We start from the raw sequence: 17,585 nt of genomic DNA, 5'->3' as shown, positions 1-17,585 counted from the left end.
GAATGGATCAAGAAAAATGTGATATGTACGCATTATGTATGTATAGACACACACACATACACACACACACACACACACACACACACACACACACAGGGATTCTATACTTTGCATCAGAAAGAATGATATTGTACCATTTTTAAGGAAATGGAAAGACTTGTAAAAAATTATATTCAGTGAAGTAAGCCAGACCCAAAGAAACATAGGTTGCATGGTTTCCCTCATTTGTAGTAATTAGAATGTGCCTATAATTCTACAAGTAAACACAATGAATGGTAAAAGACAAAAAATTACACTTGGACATGCCAAATTAAACAGGACTCTAAATATTCAGAGTGAGACAAAAGGAAGATATTCTTAGAAAAGGATCTCATCATCTCTTAATAACTACAGTCAGCATTATTGTAAAGGTGATTACAGAGGGGTTACCATTACATAAGTCAGGTATTGAGTACATTTCTTTTGAACACTGCCATCCCTTCCCTCATTTTCTCCCAGTTTTTTCCCTCATGACCTCCCCACCCCCCAAGTTGTACAGTTCATTTCCAACATAGTGTCTAGTGAGTATCACTGGTGCATTAGCTCACCCTTCACACTGTTGCTGTGCTTCCCCTTTCCTTCCTCATCAGATAAACTTACATATAAGACAAAAGGTACAAAAATCAAATACAGTGACAAAAGGGAAAAAAAGAACTGCAAAAAGTAAAATTTAAAAAAAACCTCTTGTTTATACTTCTTGGAGTTCATTTCAATAAGCATCACTTTATATGATCATTTGTACATAGTTATTAACCCCTTGTGATCCTCTCCTAAGAACATCCTCCTTTGGTCTCACTGTGTGAATGTTTATAGAATCCTGTTTAATTTATCATATCTAAGTGTAATTTTTTTGCCTTTTACTATCCATTGGATTTACTTCTAGATTTATAGGCAGATCTGAATTAGTATAAATGAGGGAAAACATGCAACCTATGTTTCTTTGGGTCTGGCTTACTTCACTTAATAATTTTTTTCCAAGTTTTTCCATTTCCCTACCAATAAGGCCAAGTCATTCTTTCTGATGGGAGCATAGAATTCCATTGAGTATATATACACCACATTCATCCACTGAGGGGTATCTGGGTTGATTCATATCTTGGCTATGGCAAACTGCTGTTTATGGCTATGCTGCAATGAATATGGCTGTGCTGTGGCTTTGATGTGGCCTGGATTGTGGTAAATTGGATAAATAAATGCCCAGGAGTGGAATTGCTGGGTCATAGTGAAACAACATGTTCCTCTTTTAAGGAACCTCCACACTGTTTCCAGAGTGGCTGAACAAGTTTACACTCCCACCAACAGTGCAGTGATATTCCCTTTTGGCCACATCCCCACCAGCATCTGTTATTGTTGGTTTTCTTGATAACTGCTATTCTAGTTGGGATGAGGCTTTGATTTGCATTTCTTTCTTTCTTTTCTTTTTTCAGTCCTGGGGCTTGAACCCCAAGCCTGGGCTCTGTCCCTGAACTTCTTTTGCTCAAGGGAAGCTCTCTACCACTTGAGCCACAGCACCACTTCTGGCCTTCTTTGAGTAGTTTATTGGAGATAAGAAGCTCATGGAGTTTCCTGCCTGGGCTGGCTTCTAACCTCACATCTCAGCCTCTTGAATAGCCAAGATTACAAACTTGAGCCATCAGCACCTGGCTGATTTGCATTTCTTTTATGGCCAGACATGCTGAACATCTCTTCATGTGTCTCTTGGCCATTTTTACTTCTTCCTGGAAACGTCTCTAAGTCTTTAGCCCATTTATTAATTGGGTTGTTCTTTCTTTGAGGAGTTATTTTGGGGAGGTTAATTTTTTGAGCTTTAAGTGTATTTTAGATATGAGGCCCTTGTCTGATGCATAGCTGGTAAAGATCTTCTCCCATTCCGGGGCCTTTCTATTCATGTTGCTAGCTCTCCTTTGCCATGGAGAAACTCTTCAGTTTGATGCAATTCCATTTATCGAATCTTTGATTTGTTGTGGTTCTTGATTTTTTTTTTTTTTTTTGTCAGTCATGGGGCCTGAACTCTGGGCTTGGGCGCCTGTCTCTCAGCACTTCAGTTCAAGGCTAGCACTCTACCACTTGAGCCACAGTGCCACTTCTGGCTTTTTCTGCTTATGTGGTCTGAGGAATCGAACCCAGGGCCTCATGCATGCAAGGCAAGCACTCTACCACTGAGCCACCTTCCCATCCCAGTTCTTGATCTTTGCTTAAGTTTTGACCCATATCAAGAAGTCCTAGTGCTTCCCATATCCCTTCCTGTAATATTTTTAGGGTATCTAATCTTACATTGAGGTTTCTGATCCATTTTGAATTGATGCTGCTTCAGGGTGATATATAAGGATCTAGCTTCAGTTTTCTGCATATGTATGGCCAATTTTGTCAGCATCATTTGTTGAAAATGCTATCTCTCTTCTATCCTGTGTTTTAGCTCGCTTATCAATTATTAGGTGGCTACAGGTCTGTGGATACATTTCTGGGTCTTCTTATAATATTTATTTTTCTAATATTAAACTTTAAACAGTTTTCTTTCCTCTATTCTACTCTGGTTAAATTTATTTTCTAATACTTTTTAATTTCTTAAAAACAGTATGGCTTGGCCAAGCAAGGTATCTTATACCTATAATCAGAGCAATACAAAAGGTGTATATAGAAGGATTTCAGTCTAAGGACTGTCAGCGCAAAAAACCCACAAGACCCAATCTGAAAAATAACTAAAGGGAAAAAGATTGTATGTATGGCTTATGTAGTAAAGCTCCAACTGAGACAGTGTGGGGCCAAGGTCAAGTCCCAGTACCTCCCTCCACCAAAAAACAGAATAGCTTAATAATTTTGAGTGATCTACTTTCCCAATATAAACATTTTAAAGATATATAATTTCGGGGCTGGGAAGGTGGCTCAGTGGTAGAGTGCTTGCCTTGCATGCATGAGGCCCAGGGTTCAATTCCTCAGCACCACATAAGCAAAAAGAAAAAAAAAAGCCAGAAGTGGCGCTGTGGCTCAAGTGGTAGAGCGCTAGCCTTGAGCTGAAGAGCTGAGGGACAGCGCCCAGGCCCAGAGTTCAGGCCCCACAACTGGACCCCCCCTCCTCAAAAAAAGATATATAATTTCCTCCTTTAATTCTATCACAAAACTCATTTCTGAATTGCTTACTCAAACTTAACATGTCCCAAAACAAACTCCTGATCTTTTTTCCACATACTTGTTCTTTCATAGTCTCATCAATCTTCCCAATGTCAACTCTATTGTTCCGGTAGCTCAAGTCCACACTTGACTTCTCTATCATACCCTTCACCCTCATGTAAAGAGAGAGTTGGTGAAAGAATGCACAGTGGCTGCATCAGAGTGGTTAGCACAAAAATAAAATTGTTTCAGAGTGTTAGTTTGTCTCAGAGAACCAGTTCAGATCAGGTTACCGACTTAGCACAAGATATTGAAAAACACTGAAGGATTCTGCACGAGATTACCAGTTTTTCTGTCCGTCTTGTGAAGAAACAATGAGCATAACAAATGCTATTCAACTGGCTGTTTACGTTCATGGGATAACTACACAGTTTGACAATGGAGAGGAATTGTTCCTGGAAGCCAGGCACACTAAAAGAGGTAAGGAGTTGTTTGTGAGACTTGTTTTTCTCAATGCAGAAACTTGAGAAGACATTTGAAAATATTACTACATATTGGAAGTAGGTGCCTTTATTCCTGATAGAGCTATGGTCATGGGTGGCTCAAAGACAAGGTTAACTTCATTTGTAAAGAAAGACCTGAAGTCAGACAGATGCTGGTGCTTGTAATTCTAGCTACTGAGGAGGCTAAGATCTGAGGACTGCAGTTCAAAGCCAGCCTGGGCAAGGAAGTCCATGAGATTCTTATCTCCAATAAACCACCAGAAAACTGGAAATGGCACTGTGGCTCAAGTGATAGAGCACTAGCTTTGAGCTGAAAACTCAGGGACAGAGCCCAGACCCAGAGTTCAAGCCCAAGCGACAAAGAAAGAAAGAAAGAAAGAAAGAAAGAAAGAAAGAAAGAAAGAAAGAAAGAAAGAAAGAAGGAAAGAAGGAAAGAAGGAAAGAAGGAAAGAAGGAAAGAAGGAAAGAAGGAAAGAAAGAAAGGAAAGAAAGGAAGAAAGGAAGAAAGGAAGAAAGAAAGAAAGAAAGAAAGAAAGAAAGAAAGAAAGAAAGAAAGAAAGAAAGAAAGAAAGAAAGAAAGAAAGAAAGAAAGGAAAGAAAGAAAGAAAGGAAGGAAGGAAGGAAGGAAGGAAGGAAGGAAGGAAGGAAGGAAGGAAGGAAGAAAGAGCTGAAGTCTTGATCCATTGATTTAATTTTATGCCCCTGCATCATGCACCAAGAAATTCTCTATGCACAGCTGCTGCAGCACAACAATGAGATGTTAACAGTAGTATCATATATAAATTTTGTCCAAAACAGAGGGTTTAACAGCCACCATTTAAAGTAGTTACTAAGTGATGCTGACTCTGAGTCAGGTTGTTACTCTATCACTGTGAAGTGTGGTGGCTGAGTCACAGGAATATGCTCATGAGACATTATGAACCACAGGTGAAGTCAAGCAGTTTCATTAAGATGAAGGGAAATTGTCAGGATTGATAGCCACTGGTTGTGTGATCTAGTGTTCATGGCAAGTACTTCTCAAAGCTGAAGGTCAAGATGCAAGGTCCCACCAAGCTCCTTCAGCTCCTTGCTTTGAAATGTTAACTCTTACGATGTCAAAATAAGGCTGTGGAATAATCTAGTGTATTTCCTTACTCTAGAAGATAAAAGTGTTCTATGACATGTGCATATGCTGGTGAATGTACAGAACTGACTGAGGCAATTAGTAAAAGATTCAAGGATGTAAAAAGCAAACAAACAGAAGTAAACATCTTGGTACACCATTCAATGATGAGTCAAAAGCTAGGTATACTGCTTTAATTAAACAAATGTTACATGAGCAATGATGAATTTCCTACATTGAAATATGCACCTGTGTTCTGGACAAGTTATTGCTAATGGGTAGTTCTTTTCAACATTTACCTTTCCAAAGAAGTGACTATGCTCCAGATTAACCAATACAAACCTAGAAAAGCAGTTGCCAGTAGCACCATCATCAATACCAGTTAACATCACTTGTCTCACCAAAGAGAAGTCATCCCAGCCATCACATTAGAGATGAGTCAATTAAATGTTTGCTCAATGATAGCAACCTAAATTTAAGTTAAAAACTTCTTACAGAATGTGAATTATTTCATAAATAATCAACTGCTCTTGACAGAAAATAGCATCCCTAACCAAAAAATAAGCAAAGTAAAAAAGGGCTGGCAGTGTTGTTCAAGTGATAGAGCTCCTGCCTAGCAACCGCAAGAACCTGAGTGAAAAACCTTAGCACCATCAAAAAAAGGTATGACTCTGTGCCACAATCACATAATACCATTGTATGAAAGTAAACAATGGCCTTAGAAGTAAATGAATTATTGCCTTTATAACACATATAAATAAAAACTTAGTAGGTGGCACTCATTTCAATTGCCTGTCCTTTCATTTCATCCACATTTACACACTCCAATTATAGTTTTCTGTTTATGTCTGAGAAACTTCATGCTTCCAGAAGACTACTGAATACCACAGATAAGTGAACAACTGCCTTCTAAATCTGTTTAGGCAAACACACATTTGCATTCTGTAGGTGTCTTCCAGAGTAATTATTTTATGAATTAAACTAAATTAAGTAAATAATATAAAATAAATTAAAATTAAATAAATACACACTGTATTGGCTACCCTATCAAGATTGTGCTTCTACTACTTCTTTTTTTTTTTTTTTTTTTTTTTTGTCGGTCATGGGGCTTGAACTCTGGGCCTGGGCGCTGTCCCTCAGCTCTTCAGCTCAAGGCGAGCTCTCTACCACTTGAGCTACAGCGCCACTTCCAGTTTTCTGGTGGTTTTTATTGGAGATAGGAGTCTCATGGTCTCTCCTGCCCGGGCTGGCTTTGAACCGCGATCCTCAGATCTCAGCCTCATGAGTAGCTAGGATTACAGGCGTGAGCCACCAGCGCCCGGCTTCTACTACTTCTTATCGTTAATGTTAGGAATAATTATTTAAATTTCTAGGGTTCATTTATTAAAAACTGATGACTTTGAACATATCCAAAAGGATTTCAGAAAGAAAAGATGAGAATTAAGATTCATAGTTTAGATTTGTTAGAATTTGGAGGGTTTCAGGTTTCTCTGTACTTGTGAAAGATAATAAGGCCAAGGAGCATAAAAAAGATGTCTGTAAACTGTTTTTCAGTCAACAAAAAATCAAAATTATATACAAAACATATACTTTAATAACCTACATGGTATACTGTCTATTGTCCCAAATTTAGTCTGAAACCCCTTTATATGCTGAAGAAAATTAAAGTGAGTGTAAATTTTACTCTTCTTACTCAAAATAATCTAGTATAGACTCAGGCATTCTAAGCCTCATGTGAGTGATCTTAGGCATGCCTCTAATGCCATGGAAATACTCTCTATCATCTAAAATGAGAAATTCCCTATATACTCTATGCTGCTTAGGACTTACTTTATTGCTCAATAATTTTTTTAAAGAATATTAAAATAATGATTAGCCAAAGCAGAAGGAGTAATATCATTCTAGCATTTCACAAACACACAAAAAGTCTTGCTCATTCACCTACCCTTAGCAGAACTTGGCAGTAGATTAAAAAAAAAAGAATGGTTTCACCTTAAGCCATCTCATTTAATATCCACCAAACTAACTTTTCTTTTTCCATAATGATATGTGTGGCCTACTATCAAAAGAAGAACTAATAAACACTCATTAGAACAGAAATAGCAGCAAAGCATTCAAAAAGAGCAAGATGAAAAGGCTAGTATAACTCCAGGGGAAAATATCCAATTCCACATGTAACTATGTAGAAAAGTTAAAGTCTAATCATAATGACAGCAACAATAGTCACATTAGCAAAGTATATAAAAAATAGAAAACTGCATAAAGAAAATAATGAATATAAAAGTGCACACAGGCAAAACGTGAGTATGGTAGGGCCTAGGTGCTGCAAAAACAGAATCTTTAGACAAAACTCAAATAACTTCATAGAGTTAAGAGAGGCCATCAAGAGTATGCTCCCAAGATTTTTTTGCATTCATTCTTGTTTGGCATTTTTTTGGGCTCTTCAGGCAAGAGGTTAACTCATTAATTTTCCCCAGAGAAAATAAAATAGCAACAGGAGCAAAGAGCAAAACCCCAAGTTCAAATAAATATGACCTCCACCCCAACACTTTTGGCATATTCCCATTCCTGGAAGACTGCCTTGTTCAGGGTGATGCATCTCTTGGAATATGCCAGTACCATTCAGATAAAAAGGCAAGATTCAATTACAGATAAGTGAATGTTTCTCTCAGCTTCTAAAAATATTGTTTTCCGAGGCTTCACTGCTGCATAGAGTTCAAAGTGTTATATACAGAAAATTAATAGTAGAACGTAAGAAAATCTATACATAATATACCCTCCTGAAGCCTTGATTAAACTGGTTTCTCCCAAAATTTGGGGCTTGCCAAGCCTATTTATCATTTAGCCTAATCTGAGTAGATGATAAGTTCTAACTATTTTACAGGCATCTAAAAACTATAAAACCAATAACTGATGAATGGTACTAAAGAAGGGGTAAAGAGAGGGCTCAAAACTAGTTCAAGATCTGCTACCGCCAATAACTTGGCATTTGATCTAAATAAGCCATTTACCGGTTTTTCAAATGACAATACTCCTTTTTACCAAGCTGTTTGAGAGAAGAAAAATAACAAGATTACAGATAGAAAGTCTAGTATACTAGAAACTTTTTTTGGTGGTACAAAGGTTTGAACTCAGACCTTGTGCTTGCAAGGGAGTTATTCTACCAATGAGTGCTACTTCAGCTCCTTTTGTACTGTTATTGTTGTTTTGGGTTAGGGTCTTGTTTCTTATCCAGGCCTGTGCCTATTTGACACTTCCCGCCATCGCCGAGATGACAGGCATATGCCATGGTACCAAGCTTCTTGCTGTTGAGATAGAATTTCAAGAACTTTTGTTTTGCTTGGGCTGGTCTGGCACCACAATGCAGCCTCTCAAGTAGCTAGGATTACAGATATAAGCTACTGCACCCAGCATAGTAATACCTTCACAAACCCTAATACATACTACTCATCATAAGAAATAGAACACTATTAATGCCTTCAAGGATCCTATGTGCCTATTTTATTACATTTCTTTATACTCACTCCAGATTATTCTAAATTTTGTTATCATTTCTTTGTTTTTATTGATAAAACCATGGTATTTATATGTATCCCTAATATACCTTTCTATCTATCCAACCATTTATTTTCCTTCTCTCCATTTATTTAACCCATCCTCTTTTAATATGCTATATATACTTGTCCTTCAACAGCATTTTTCTTAGAGCAATTTCTTAACATTTTTTGTTTTGTCCCATTGAAGCAAAAAAAGATACAGTGAAGTTAGCAATTGACCCACTGTATGAGAGGTAATTATAGGAATAATACTCTCTTTGCAACATCTAGTATAGGTATGAGTCAAGCGGAAAAGGTCAGATAATGTGATGTTAGGAAAATGAACCCTTAAATATGTATTTTAATGTTTTCGTTTCTTTCATGCATGTGTTTCTAACGCATTTATAAGATTATTTCTTTGTTGCTTTGTATGTCCCTCCCCCACAGTGTAACCCCCGCTTTCACTATATTTGATGTCAGTATAACATGTGGAGGAGATGGGGACAAACAAGTCGTTTAAGGAGTCAGGTGGACCTGTTGCAACAATGAGAAGTACAAAATGTCATGTCAAAACCAGCTTTACAATGTCGGTGTGGGGGGTGGAGGGGGGTATAATTGGGTGGGGGGAGGGGGGAGGCTGGGAAGGGAGGTGAAGGGTAAACAAAGGAGGAGGCTGCAATGCTTGGTAAGAAATGTATGCATTATCCTGCCCATGTAATTGTAGCCCCTCTGTACAGTATGTTCTCAAATAAAATAAAATTAAAAAATAAAATTAAATTAAAAAAAAAAAGAATAATACTCTCAGAGTTTTATAGCAAAAAATTCATATAGTTAAACCCCTGTTTTCACTATATTTGATGTTGGTATAATTTGGAGAGTGAAAGGGGAAAAAACAAATTGTTTAAATAAGGATACAGGTGGACTCATTGCAGCAATAAGATGTACAAGATGTTATGTTGAAAAATGAACTTGACAACTTTGGCAGGGTGGGGGGGGAAGGGGGGAAGGGATGGTAAGGGGGAAACAAAGGAGGAGGCAACAATGCTTGATAAGAAATGCACTCATTACCTTGCTCATGTAATTGTAACCCCTCTGTACGGTATTTTCTCAATAAAAAACTTATATTAATAATAATAAAAGAATAATACTCAGAGCTTTATAGAAAAAAATTCATATAGTTAACTTCAATTACCACACAAACATTAGGAACAAAATTCAGTTAAAACTTGATATTGACTTCATACAGCTGCCATTTTTATAACAAAGGTGAAAGTATATTAAAGAATACTGATATAAAAAGCCCTGAGCAATATTCAAATACTTCCTTAAAAGAAAAACAAGGATAAATTAAGTAAAGAATATCGAGAAGATGGGAAAAAACCAGTTGTTTAAGGATACAGGTGGACCTGTTGCAACAATGAGAAGTACAAGTTGTCATGTCCAAAACGAGCTTTACAACGTCAGTGCGGGGGGGGGGGGAGGGGGGGAAGGAGAAGGATTGGGATTGGGAAGGAGGGGGGAGGCTGGGAAGGGATGTGAAGGGTAAACAAAGGAGGAGGCTGCAATGCTTGGTAAGAAATGTATGCATTATCCTGCCCATGTAATTGTAACTCCTCTGTACAGTATGTTCACAAATAAAATAAAATTAAATTAAAAAAAAAGAAAATAGAAAAAAAAAGAATATCGAGAAGATTTTTTTCTTTTTCAGAGATGGACTGTCAGAAAATACTGAGAGTATTATGAAATACTCTCAGTAAAGAGGACGGCTTCTGAAACAGGTAGTCTGACACTAAGCAAGCTAATGACAGCATTCACCTGAGCAAGTGGTGGAAGAATCGCCTTGCGTACTTGCTGATTTGGTCTCTATATTTCAAAATAGTTGTATCCAGAAGCGGTCTTGTTGGAGCATAGAAGGTTCCAAGGCTTGCCTCAAGCTGTGCTGTGGAATTCAAACATAGCAGCACTAAAACAAGTGAAACTCCTTCAATTACAACAGAATACTCATGTTTGCAGTCAGTCAGGTTTTGCAAACTTGGATGAAATGTGAGCTTGTTGCAGGAAAGATGAAATTAAAATATGACAGCTGGTACAAAAACAAACCTGTGTATAAACTTTCACTTGAGGCAAAGCTGACAATGACTCTGAGCAACAAATAGCTGTCAAAACTGAAGAAATCCATAATGAACCAACCTCTCACCACAAATGGGTAATTAAAACAGTGACTCATCAAAGAAACACAGTTTGAACTAGTATTTCCAGTGAAATCAACTCACAGTGTGCTCAACATTTACTCTCTTTAACTGAAAGTATAAAACTAACCTCTTTGCATGGGGAAGTGAGATCAGTAGAGTAGAAAGTTTTTTCTAAATAATACAAATGAAAAGTAGGCAGTATTATATATAGGCATTTCTTTAAAAAACAACTATCTTCCAATTTTAACAGAACAGTGAAAGTCCCTCTATCTTTTGTAAATCCTATCTGAAACAAGATTCTTGGTTTTGTCCATGTATGAAAGCTAATACCCTGGGAGAGAAAAGAAGGACTGGAAAACAGGTTTTGAAAAAGAAGGGGGCTAGGGATTACGAGAAAGGCACATTTGTCTACTTCACAGTTTTACTGAGACTTGCCTATGGGGCTGTGCTTCCTCCCAGAAATACCTGGAAGTTAAGTAATTACCATAGGGTGAGAATATGAGTATGTATGAGAACACTACAGTTCACAGTGAGACTCCTCTTATTTTTATGCTACCAGTACTTGGTTGAATAAACAATTCATTATTTATCAAAACTCTTTAGTTGTAGGCATATTTGGGTTTGGAAGTATTAAATACCTCATCAGAGTAATTGCTATGAACTTGGCTAAGCTGTTAGTAATTTCTTTCTCAAATCTAGACAGTAAAGTAAGATGAATTTGAGAGGTATTTTCTTTTAAAGCAGCAGTCAATTTAGATTAAAATTGCATACAGCAATGCTATTGTGAACACAAGCCAGATTCTCTTGCCATTGCTTGTTTTCCTGACAGCATGTTTCGTACATCTGAAATGCTCGAGCCTACATGGAATACTCCTAACTCCATGCACAGTTACAGCTTCATTAGATAGCCCAGCTTGATGTTTAAGGCAGAAATGAAGATCTCAAAGATAACCACAACACGGCTGCAAATAAAAGAGCTTGCTGGGTTCCACTAATAAAAAGGAAAACAAATTACCATGTCAAATTTGTTAGATTCAGATAGAATAAATCTCAACAGAGAAGAATTCTGAATGTTTTAGAAATGTGTTTTGCAGTTACTTGGGGGAAAATCTATGCATCAAGTTAAAATATACATTTTCTGATAACCCAGCATCATACAAGCATTTTAATAGCCTAGTTTCATAAAAGCCTTTTTTACTTCCTTATCTCCCAATATCATTCTGTGAAAATTTCTTTTATTAGGACAAGAATCTGATAATGCCCATTTGTGTATTCCCTAATAATCTTTCTTGAAACACAGTAATCTTACAACATAAATTCACCAAGGTGTTAGCAATCTTCTAGTGTCCTAAACACATTTTGGTAATTTATCTTCTCTGTATTTCTTCTTTAATTGTAAATTTAGGAGCTCTTGAATAGTCTGTATGTATCACTATATGCTCCTTTTTATTTTGCCCCAGTACTGGAATTTGAACTCAGTGCTGTCCCTTAGCTTAGCTAACTTGCTCAAGGCTGGTTCTCTACCACTTGAGCCATACCTTCACTTCCACTATAGGCTTTCTTTGGGGGCACTGCTTCTTATTTTATAGTACATGCCCAATCTTGAGAGTATGTCAATACTCAGAAATAGTTACTTGAGAAAACTCTGCAGGCAGAACTATTATAGTAATACTTTGTGCTATTAAAATCTTGTGAATTCAAATTTTTTTAAACCAGTATTTAGTAACACTGTAGGGCCAAGCACTGTGCTGGGCATTTCTTTAGAGTAGAAATACTAGAATCTCCATAGATGGGTTTGGACTACTTCCAAAAAGTCCATTCAAATCATATTAAGTAAATATTTATTATGGGACTTCTGTGAGTTAGGGCAAGACTCATAACTTCCTGGAGGAGCATATACATATACATTATTCTTGCCTAAAATTACTAAAAGGAAGGTTACCTGCAGAATTCTATCTATATGCTTAAAATTTTGGAAATATAATAAAAATGAGTGAGGAAAATCTATATAAATTTACAGAAAATAGTAAGAAACAAAACATTCTTCAGTTAGGACCTTTTGACATATAACTTGGTTTCCTTAGTTTATAAACTCCCTAGAAACAGCTTTTTGATGGCCATGATTTCCCAACATTAACACTAACTTCAAAGATTTGAAATAAAGATGCAAAGCCAGAATATTCTGGCATATTTACATTATGTAAATGAGTAACTCATAAAATATATACTAAATAATTAGCCAATGAATGCTTTCTTTTTATTGTTGTGTGTGACATATTTTTCCTTTTTCTTTTTTTTTCTCTCATTTAAACAATAGCTCCGGGCAACATTACCTATTGAGTAAAGGAGGAGAGGAGAAATCCAAGCAGGTAGAAGGGAGAGGTAAGGTGTGTCAAAAGTATAAGACAAAGAATGAAAACAAGAAGGAGCAACCTGGGTTACAGCGCTTTCTCCCTCTCTCTCTCTCTTTCTCTCTCTCTCTCTCATACACACACACACACACACACACACACACACACACACACACACACACACACACACACACACACAGAGTGAGTGTTAAGAACTACTGTTGGGACAGTGAGTGGACTTAGGTGTGAGGGAAAAAATATTGATGTCTAATGCTGAGGAGGAATAAAAACCTTTGTTTGGGGCCTTTGTCTACCAAATCCCAAAGAGTACATGAAATTTCTGATCAAAGTTTGAAATATAAGCATATTCCACACAGCTCAGACTGAACTGTACAATGCGTTGTGAATTCCAACACAAGAATATATAGAAAAGTTGTTCTTTATGTAGACAAATACCACATAGTAAGTACTATATTGGAATAATTATTTGATATCTGATCCTTTCCGTTTTAATAGAGTATTAGCATTTTTGTCCTCCAGTCTCTAGTAATGTAACTCAAAGGCATCCTAAAAAGGCTGATTTATAAATGCACATCATGTATATACAAAGCCCACTTATGAAATACATTCAAGCTGACCTTCTCTCTGTGGAGTGAGCTTTTGTCTGAGAAGATGATTCACAATGGCGGTCATGCTGATAAAGCACTGCTGGCCCAGAGTGTCCCAGTTCATGCTGCTCAGGATGTTTACTGCCTTGCAGATCTCATCATAGTGAATATACTGGAAGATGATGTCCATGGGGGCCAGCTGTCCTCGAGTGAGGATGCCTGTTACAAAGTGTAAAACCAGGTGAACCTGTTTCTTTATTTTTTGTTTTAAAATACTAAGCAGAGTAACAAAACAAAGTTAATTTTCCCAAAAGGAAAATAACCATCATCATTTATTGGATAAGTGCTTGACGTATGGAACTGAGTCCCTTGACAACTATTATTTGCTATAAAATATTTTGGTACAATACTGTACACTTTTCTATCCTTTCAAAATAAAAGAAAATCCACTTTCAATCTTAGAGGGCCAATACACAAAGGAGAAAAAAAAAGTTCAGAGAAAAGGCACTCTGTTCTGGTTTTATTTTATTGTCTTTTAAAAGGCTGATCTCATTTGAGACTAACAATTTCCCTGTTTTAAACACAATAAGTACTGGGGCTTTTAAGCACCTTTCTGCTTTATTTTGTTTTTTCATCTTTTATAAATGGCTAGCTATAAAATTGGTTTTTTTCCTTCAGCCATGTTTACTCACTTGAGCAAGTCTACAAAAACTTCTCAGTTCAAATAATCATAAAGCTAAATGAGAAAATGTCTGTGAAATTACTTTGTAAGCTATAAAATATTATAAAACATTACTATAATTCTTGTTTTTATTACTGTCATCATCATTTAACTGGAATATTTATGGTTTAAGATTAAAAAATATATTAGTTCACACAAAAGATGCTGAAATTTTCTATACTAACTTCAAGTCAGATCAGAATAAAAACTTGCGCTGTATCTAACAGGACTCAACTTGACAGGGAATCTGGGGAAGTGCCCTAACTATACTAAGTAGTAAAACTTTATGGTTCTTTTTGTGTTGGTAGAATCAACAAATGTGACTCTCCAAAAGCCTCACGAGCCTGCAGTGAAGCCCTGGAAGTCCTCATAAATCAGGTGGCTCCTTGGCAGTAGGTATTAATGTGCAGGAACTTTGAAGGAAAATGAAAATACCTGAATACTACTGACTCTATTTGTATCAAAAGCAGTGCTTTTACAAGGACCAAGAGAAAGAAATGATCTGTTGACAAAAAAAAAAAGCTAACTAGAGTATAATAGTTCAATGATGATGAAAAAAGAAACTTTTTTAAAAATAGGAAAAAGATAGGATGTACGGAGATATAAATACAACGATTACAGACTTTGCACCTGAAATTTTACAGGCCCAGAAAAACAATAAGAAAAATACTTTTAAAGACTGAGATAAAAAACAAAGTAACCTATTATGCTAAAAAATGAACCAAAAGTAATAAAGAAACATAAAAATCTTTGCATATATTTAGTAACAAAGCTTTGAAATAATAAAGTAAAAACTGACAGAGACCTAAAAAAAGAAAGAAAATATACAATTATAGTTGGAAATTTCAGTATTTCTTTCTAGAAGCAAGAGAACATATAAACAGACAATCAGAAAAATGTACAGGCTGTGCACTGAGTGGCCCATGCATGTAATCCTAGCCACTGATCTGAGAATAGCAATTGGAAGCCAGTTTGGAGAGGAAAAGTCTGTGAGACTCTTGTTTACAATTAACAACCAAAAGTCAGAAGTGGAGCTGTGGCTCAAGTGGTAGAGTGCCAGCCTTCAGGGACAGCAGCCAGGCCCTGAGTTCAAGCCCCAGTATTGGCATGTACATGCACATGTGTGTGCTCACATGCACACGTACACGCCCCCCACACAATGTATAATACTTGAAAAACACTATCAAATTTGACCTGATAGTATAAAGCATTTCACTGAGCAATAGCAAAGTATACACACTTTTTTAGTATACCCAGAACACTAAACAAGCAACAGCAAATCACTAAGTTTCTCCTAAAGTAGGTAACGGACCAACACTGCTTTTGTTTTGCCCAAGAGAAATAAAAATGTTTCTATACAGTCTTGTACACAAGACACAAAGGTACGTACTGTTCTTAGTCCTTCAGCTCAAACTTGGCAATAGCCCACCTGCCCATAAATGTGTAAAAAGATAAAAGAAAACTATGGTATATCCATATAAAAGGCTGCTGGTCAGTAACATAAAGGAAAAAAATTATAGATGCACGCTAATGGAAGATTCTCAGGGATTAATAGTGAGTGAAAAAGAATATCAACTATATGATTGTTTCCATAAAATGCTATATAAAACAAACCTAATCTGTAGTGACAAAGCAGCTTTGAAAGATGCGAGGATTTACAAAAGGTTTTGGAGAATTTCTTGGGACAAGGGCATGTTCAATGTCTCAATTGCGGCGGCACTCATGAAGTGTATATTAAGCTGTGTATTTAAATTTTTGTATTTTATTTGTGCAGCTTATATCCCAAAAACTTGATTGTAAAATCCAGTATCATTCTAGTGTGAAAAAAAAGTAAAATTTTACCTGGAATAAAAGTTTACTTCAAATGATATAAAATCCCTTTTTTTTTTACTTTAAAAATCTGGTATATTTTCTTACAAATTTTGTGTTATAGACTCTATTCTTTTTTATTATTTATGTATTTAAATGACAACAGTCAAGACAATATATCAAAAGGCAATGAGTATAATCAAAAAGTTATTATGATCTTTATAACTGTTACAGGCAATATTTCATGTAAATAAATAAAGCAGTAAAGGGTGACTGCATTATTTAAATAAAATCATTTATAGAAAAAGAATAAAGATAAATATAAACCACATGTTTAAAAAATCCCTGAGCCATGGGCTGGGAAGGTGGCTCAGTGGTAGAGCACTTGTCTTGCATGCATGAGGCCCTGGGTTCGATTCCTCAACACCACTCTGTGGCTCAAGTGGTAGAGTGCTAGCCTTGAGCTAAAGAGCTGAGGGACAGTGCCCAGGCCCAGAGTTCAGGCCCCACGACCGGACCAAAAAAAAAAAAAAAAATCCCTGAGCCAGGCATGGGTGGCTCACGCCTATAATCCTAACTACTCAGGATGCTGAGATCTGAGGATCACAGTTCAAAGCCAGCCCAGGCAGGAAACTCCGTGAGACTCTTATCTCCAGTAAACCACTAGAAAAACTAGAAGTGGCACTGTGGCTCAAGCAGTAGCGCACTCAAGTTGAAGAGCGCAGGGACAGTGCCCAAGCCCAAAGTTCAAGCCCCACAACCTACCAAAAAGAAAAAGAAAAAAGAAACCCCTGAGTAAAATATAATAGGACCTGTATTTACATCTATATTCCTTATTAGATCTGGTAAAAGAAAAATAAGTTCAGTCTAAATATTTCTTATAATTATTTTTATTGATGAAGCATCTAATAAAGTATCTCACATTTCTATCCAACAACAAACCACCATCAGTTACCACTTAGGTAAGTATAATGTTAAAACAGCTCATCGGAAATACGTTTTGAAGAGAATATTCTTTTACAAAGTTCCTAAAAGAAAAATCATCCTCTTTGCTTTTTAGAGAGTGACAGAAAGGCAAACATAGACATACATTCCTGTGATTTTCAAAATTCTAGGACAGGGAGAATGTTAGCTTTAATGATCTCTTTTTAGCATTACCACTTGAACATTTAGCCTTTCCCCAGCTGTGCAGACTCCATGAGAGCCCTATAGGGTCACTCCAGGCAGATGGTAAACAATTACCATCACCATGGACAGAGCAAGTAGGAAAAGACATGCCATGGTTGGAAAGCTACATTGATGTAGCACAGCTGGGGAGGTGACAAAAGCTGTTCCACAAGTGAAGTGGTTCAAGCTGGAGAATCCAAGACCACAGTTAGAATGGTCACTCTGGTGCAGTGTGCAAGCTATGTAGGGCATGGGCGGAAAACTAGAAGGTAGAAGAGTGTAAAGAGAAGACCTCTTCTTGATCATGATAAAATAGGAGAGGTCAGATCAAGTGAGATTGAATTGAATTAAGATGTCTGAGCAGTATATAAAAGGAAAATGATGGAATTTGGCCATGGACATTAGAGTGATGATGACATTTCTGGTTTTTTTTCTGAGAAAGGTTTTCA

At 36.7% G+C, this 17,585-nt stretch overlaps 1 protein-coding gene across 2 annotated transcripts in view; it reads right to left on the bottom strand.

Annotated features, from left to right (window-relative positions):
- LOC138839051 (WD repeat-containing and planar cell polarity effector protein fritz homolog) overlaps positions 1-17,585 on the bottom strand; it is a 260,737-nt gene that overhangs the window by 122,513 nt on the left and 120,639 nt on the right. For both annotated transcript variants that reach the window (XM_070038707.1, XM_070038706.1), the window contains exons 11-12: positions 13,470-13,658; positions 10,104-10,227 (exon numbers count right to left, since the gene is read on the bottom strand). In XM_070038707.1, the coding sequence (XP_069894808.1) occupies positions 10,104-10,227; positions 13,470-13,658 (313 nt within the window). The remainder of the gene's footprint in view (positions 1-10,103; positions 10,228-13,469; positions 13,659-17,585) is intronic.

The sequence above is a fragment of the Dipodomys merriami genome, unplaced genomic scaffold, assembly GCF_024711535.1.
Source record: "Dipodomys merriami isolate MVZ:Mamm:240054 unplaced genomic scaffold, mDipMer1.0.p SCAF_290, whole genome shotgun sequence".
NCBI classification, from domain to species: Eukaryota; Metazoa; Chordata; class Mammalia; order Rodentia; family Heteromyidae; genus Dipodomys; species Dipodomys merriami.
This window is presented reverse-complemented; position numbering and strand designations above follow the sequence as displayed.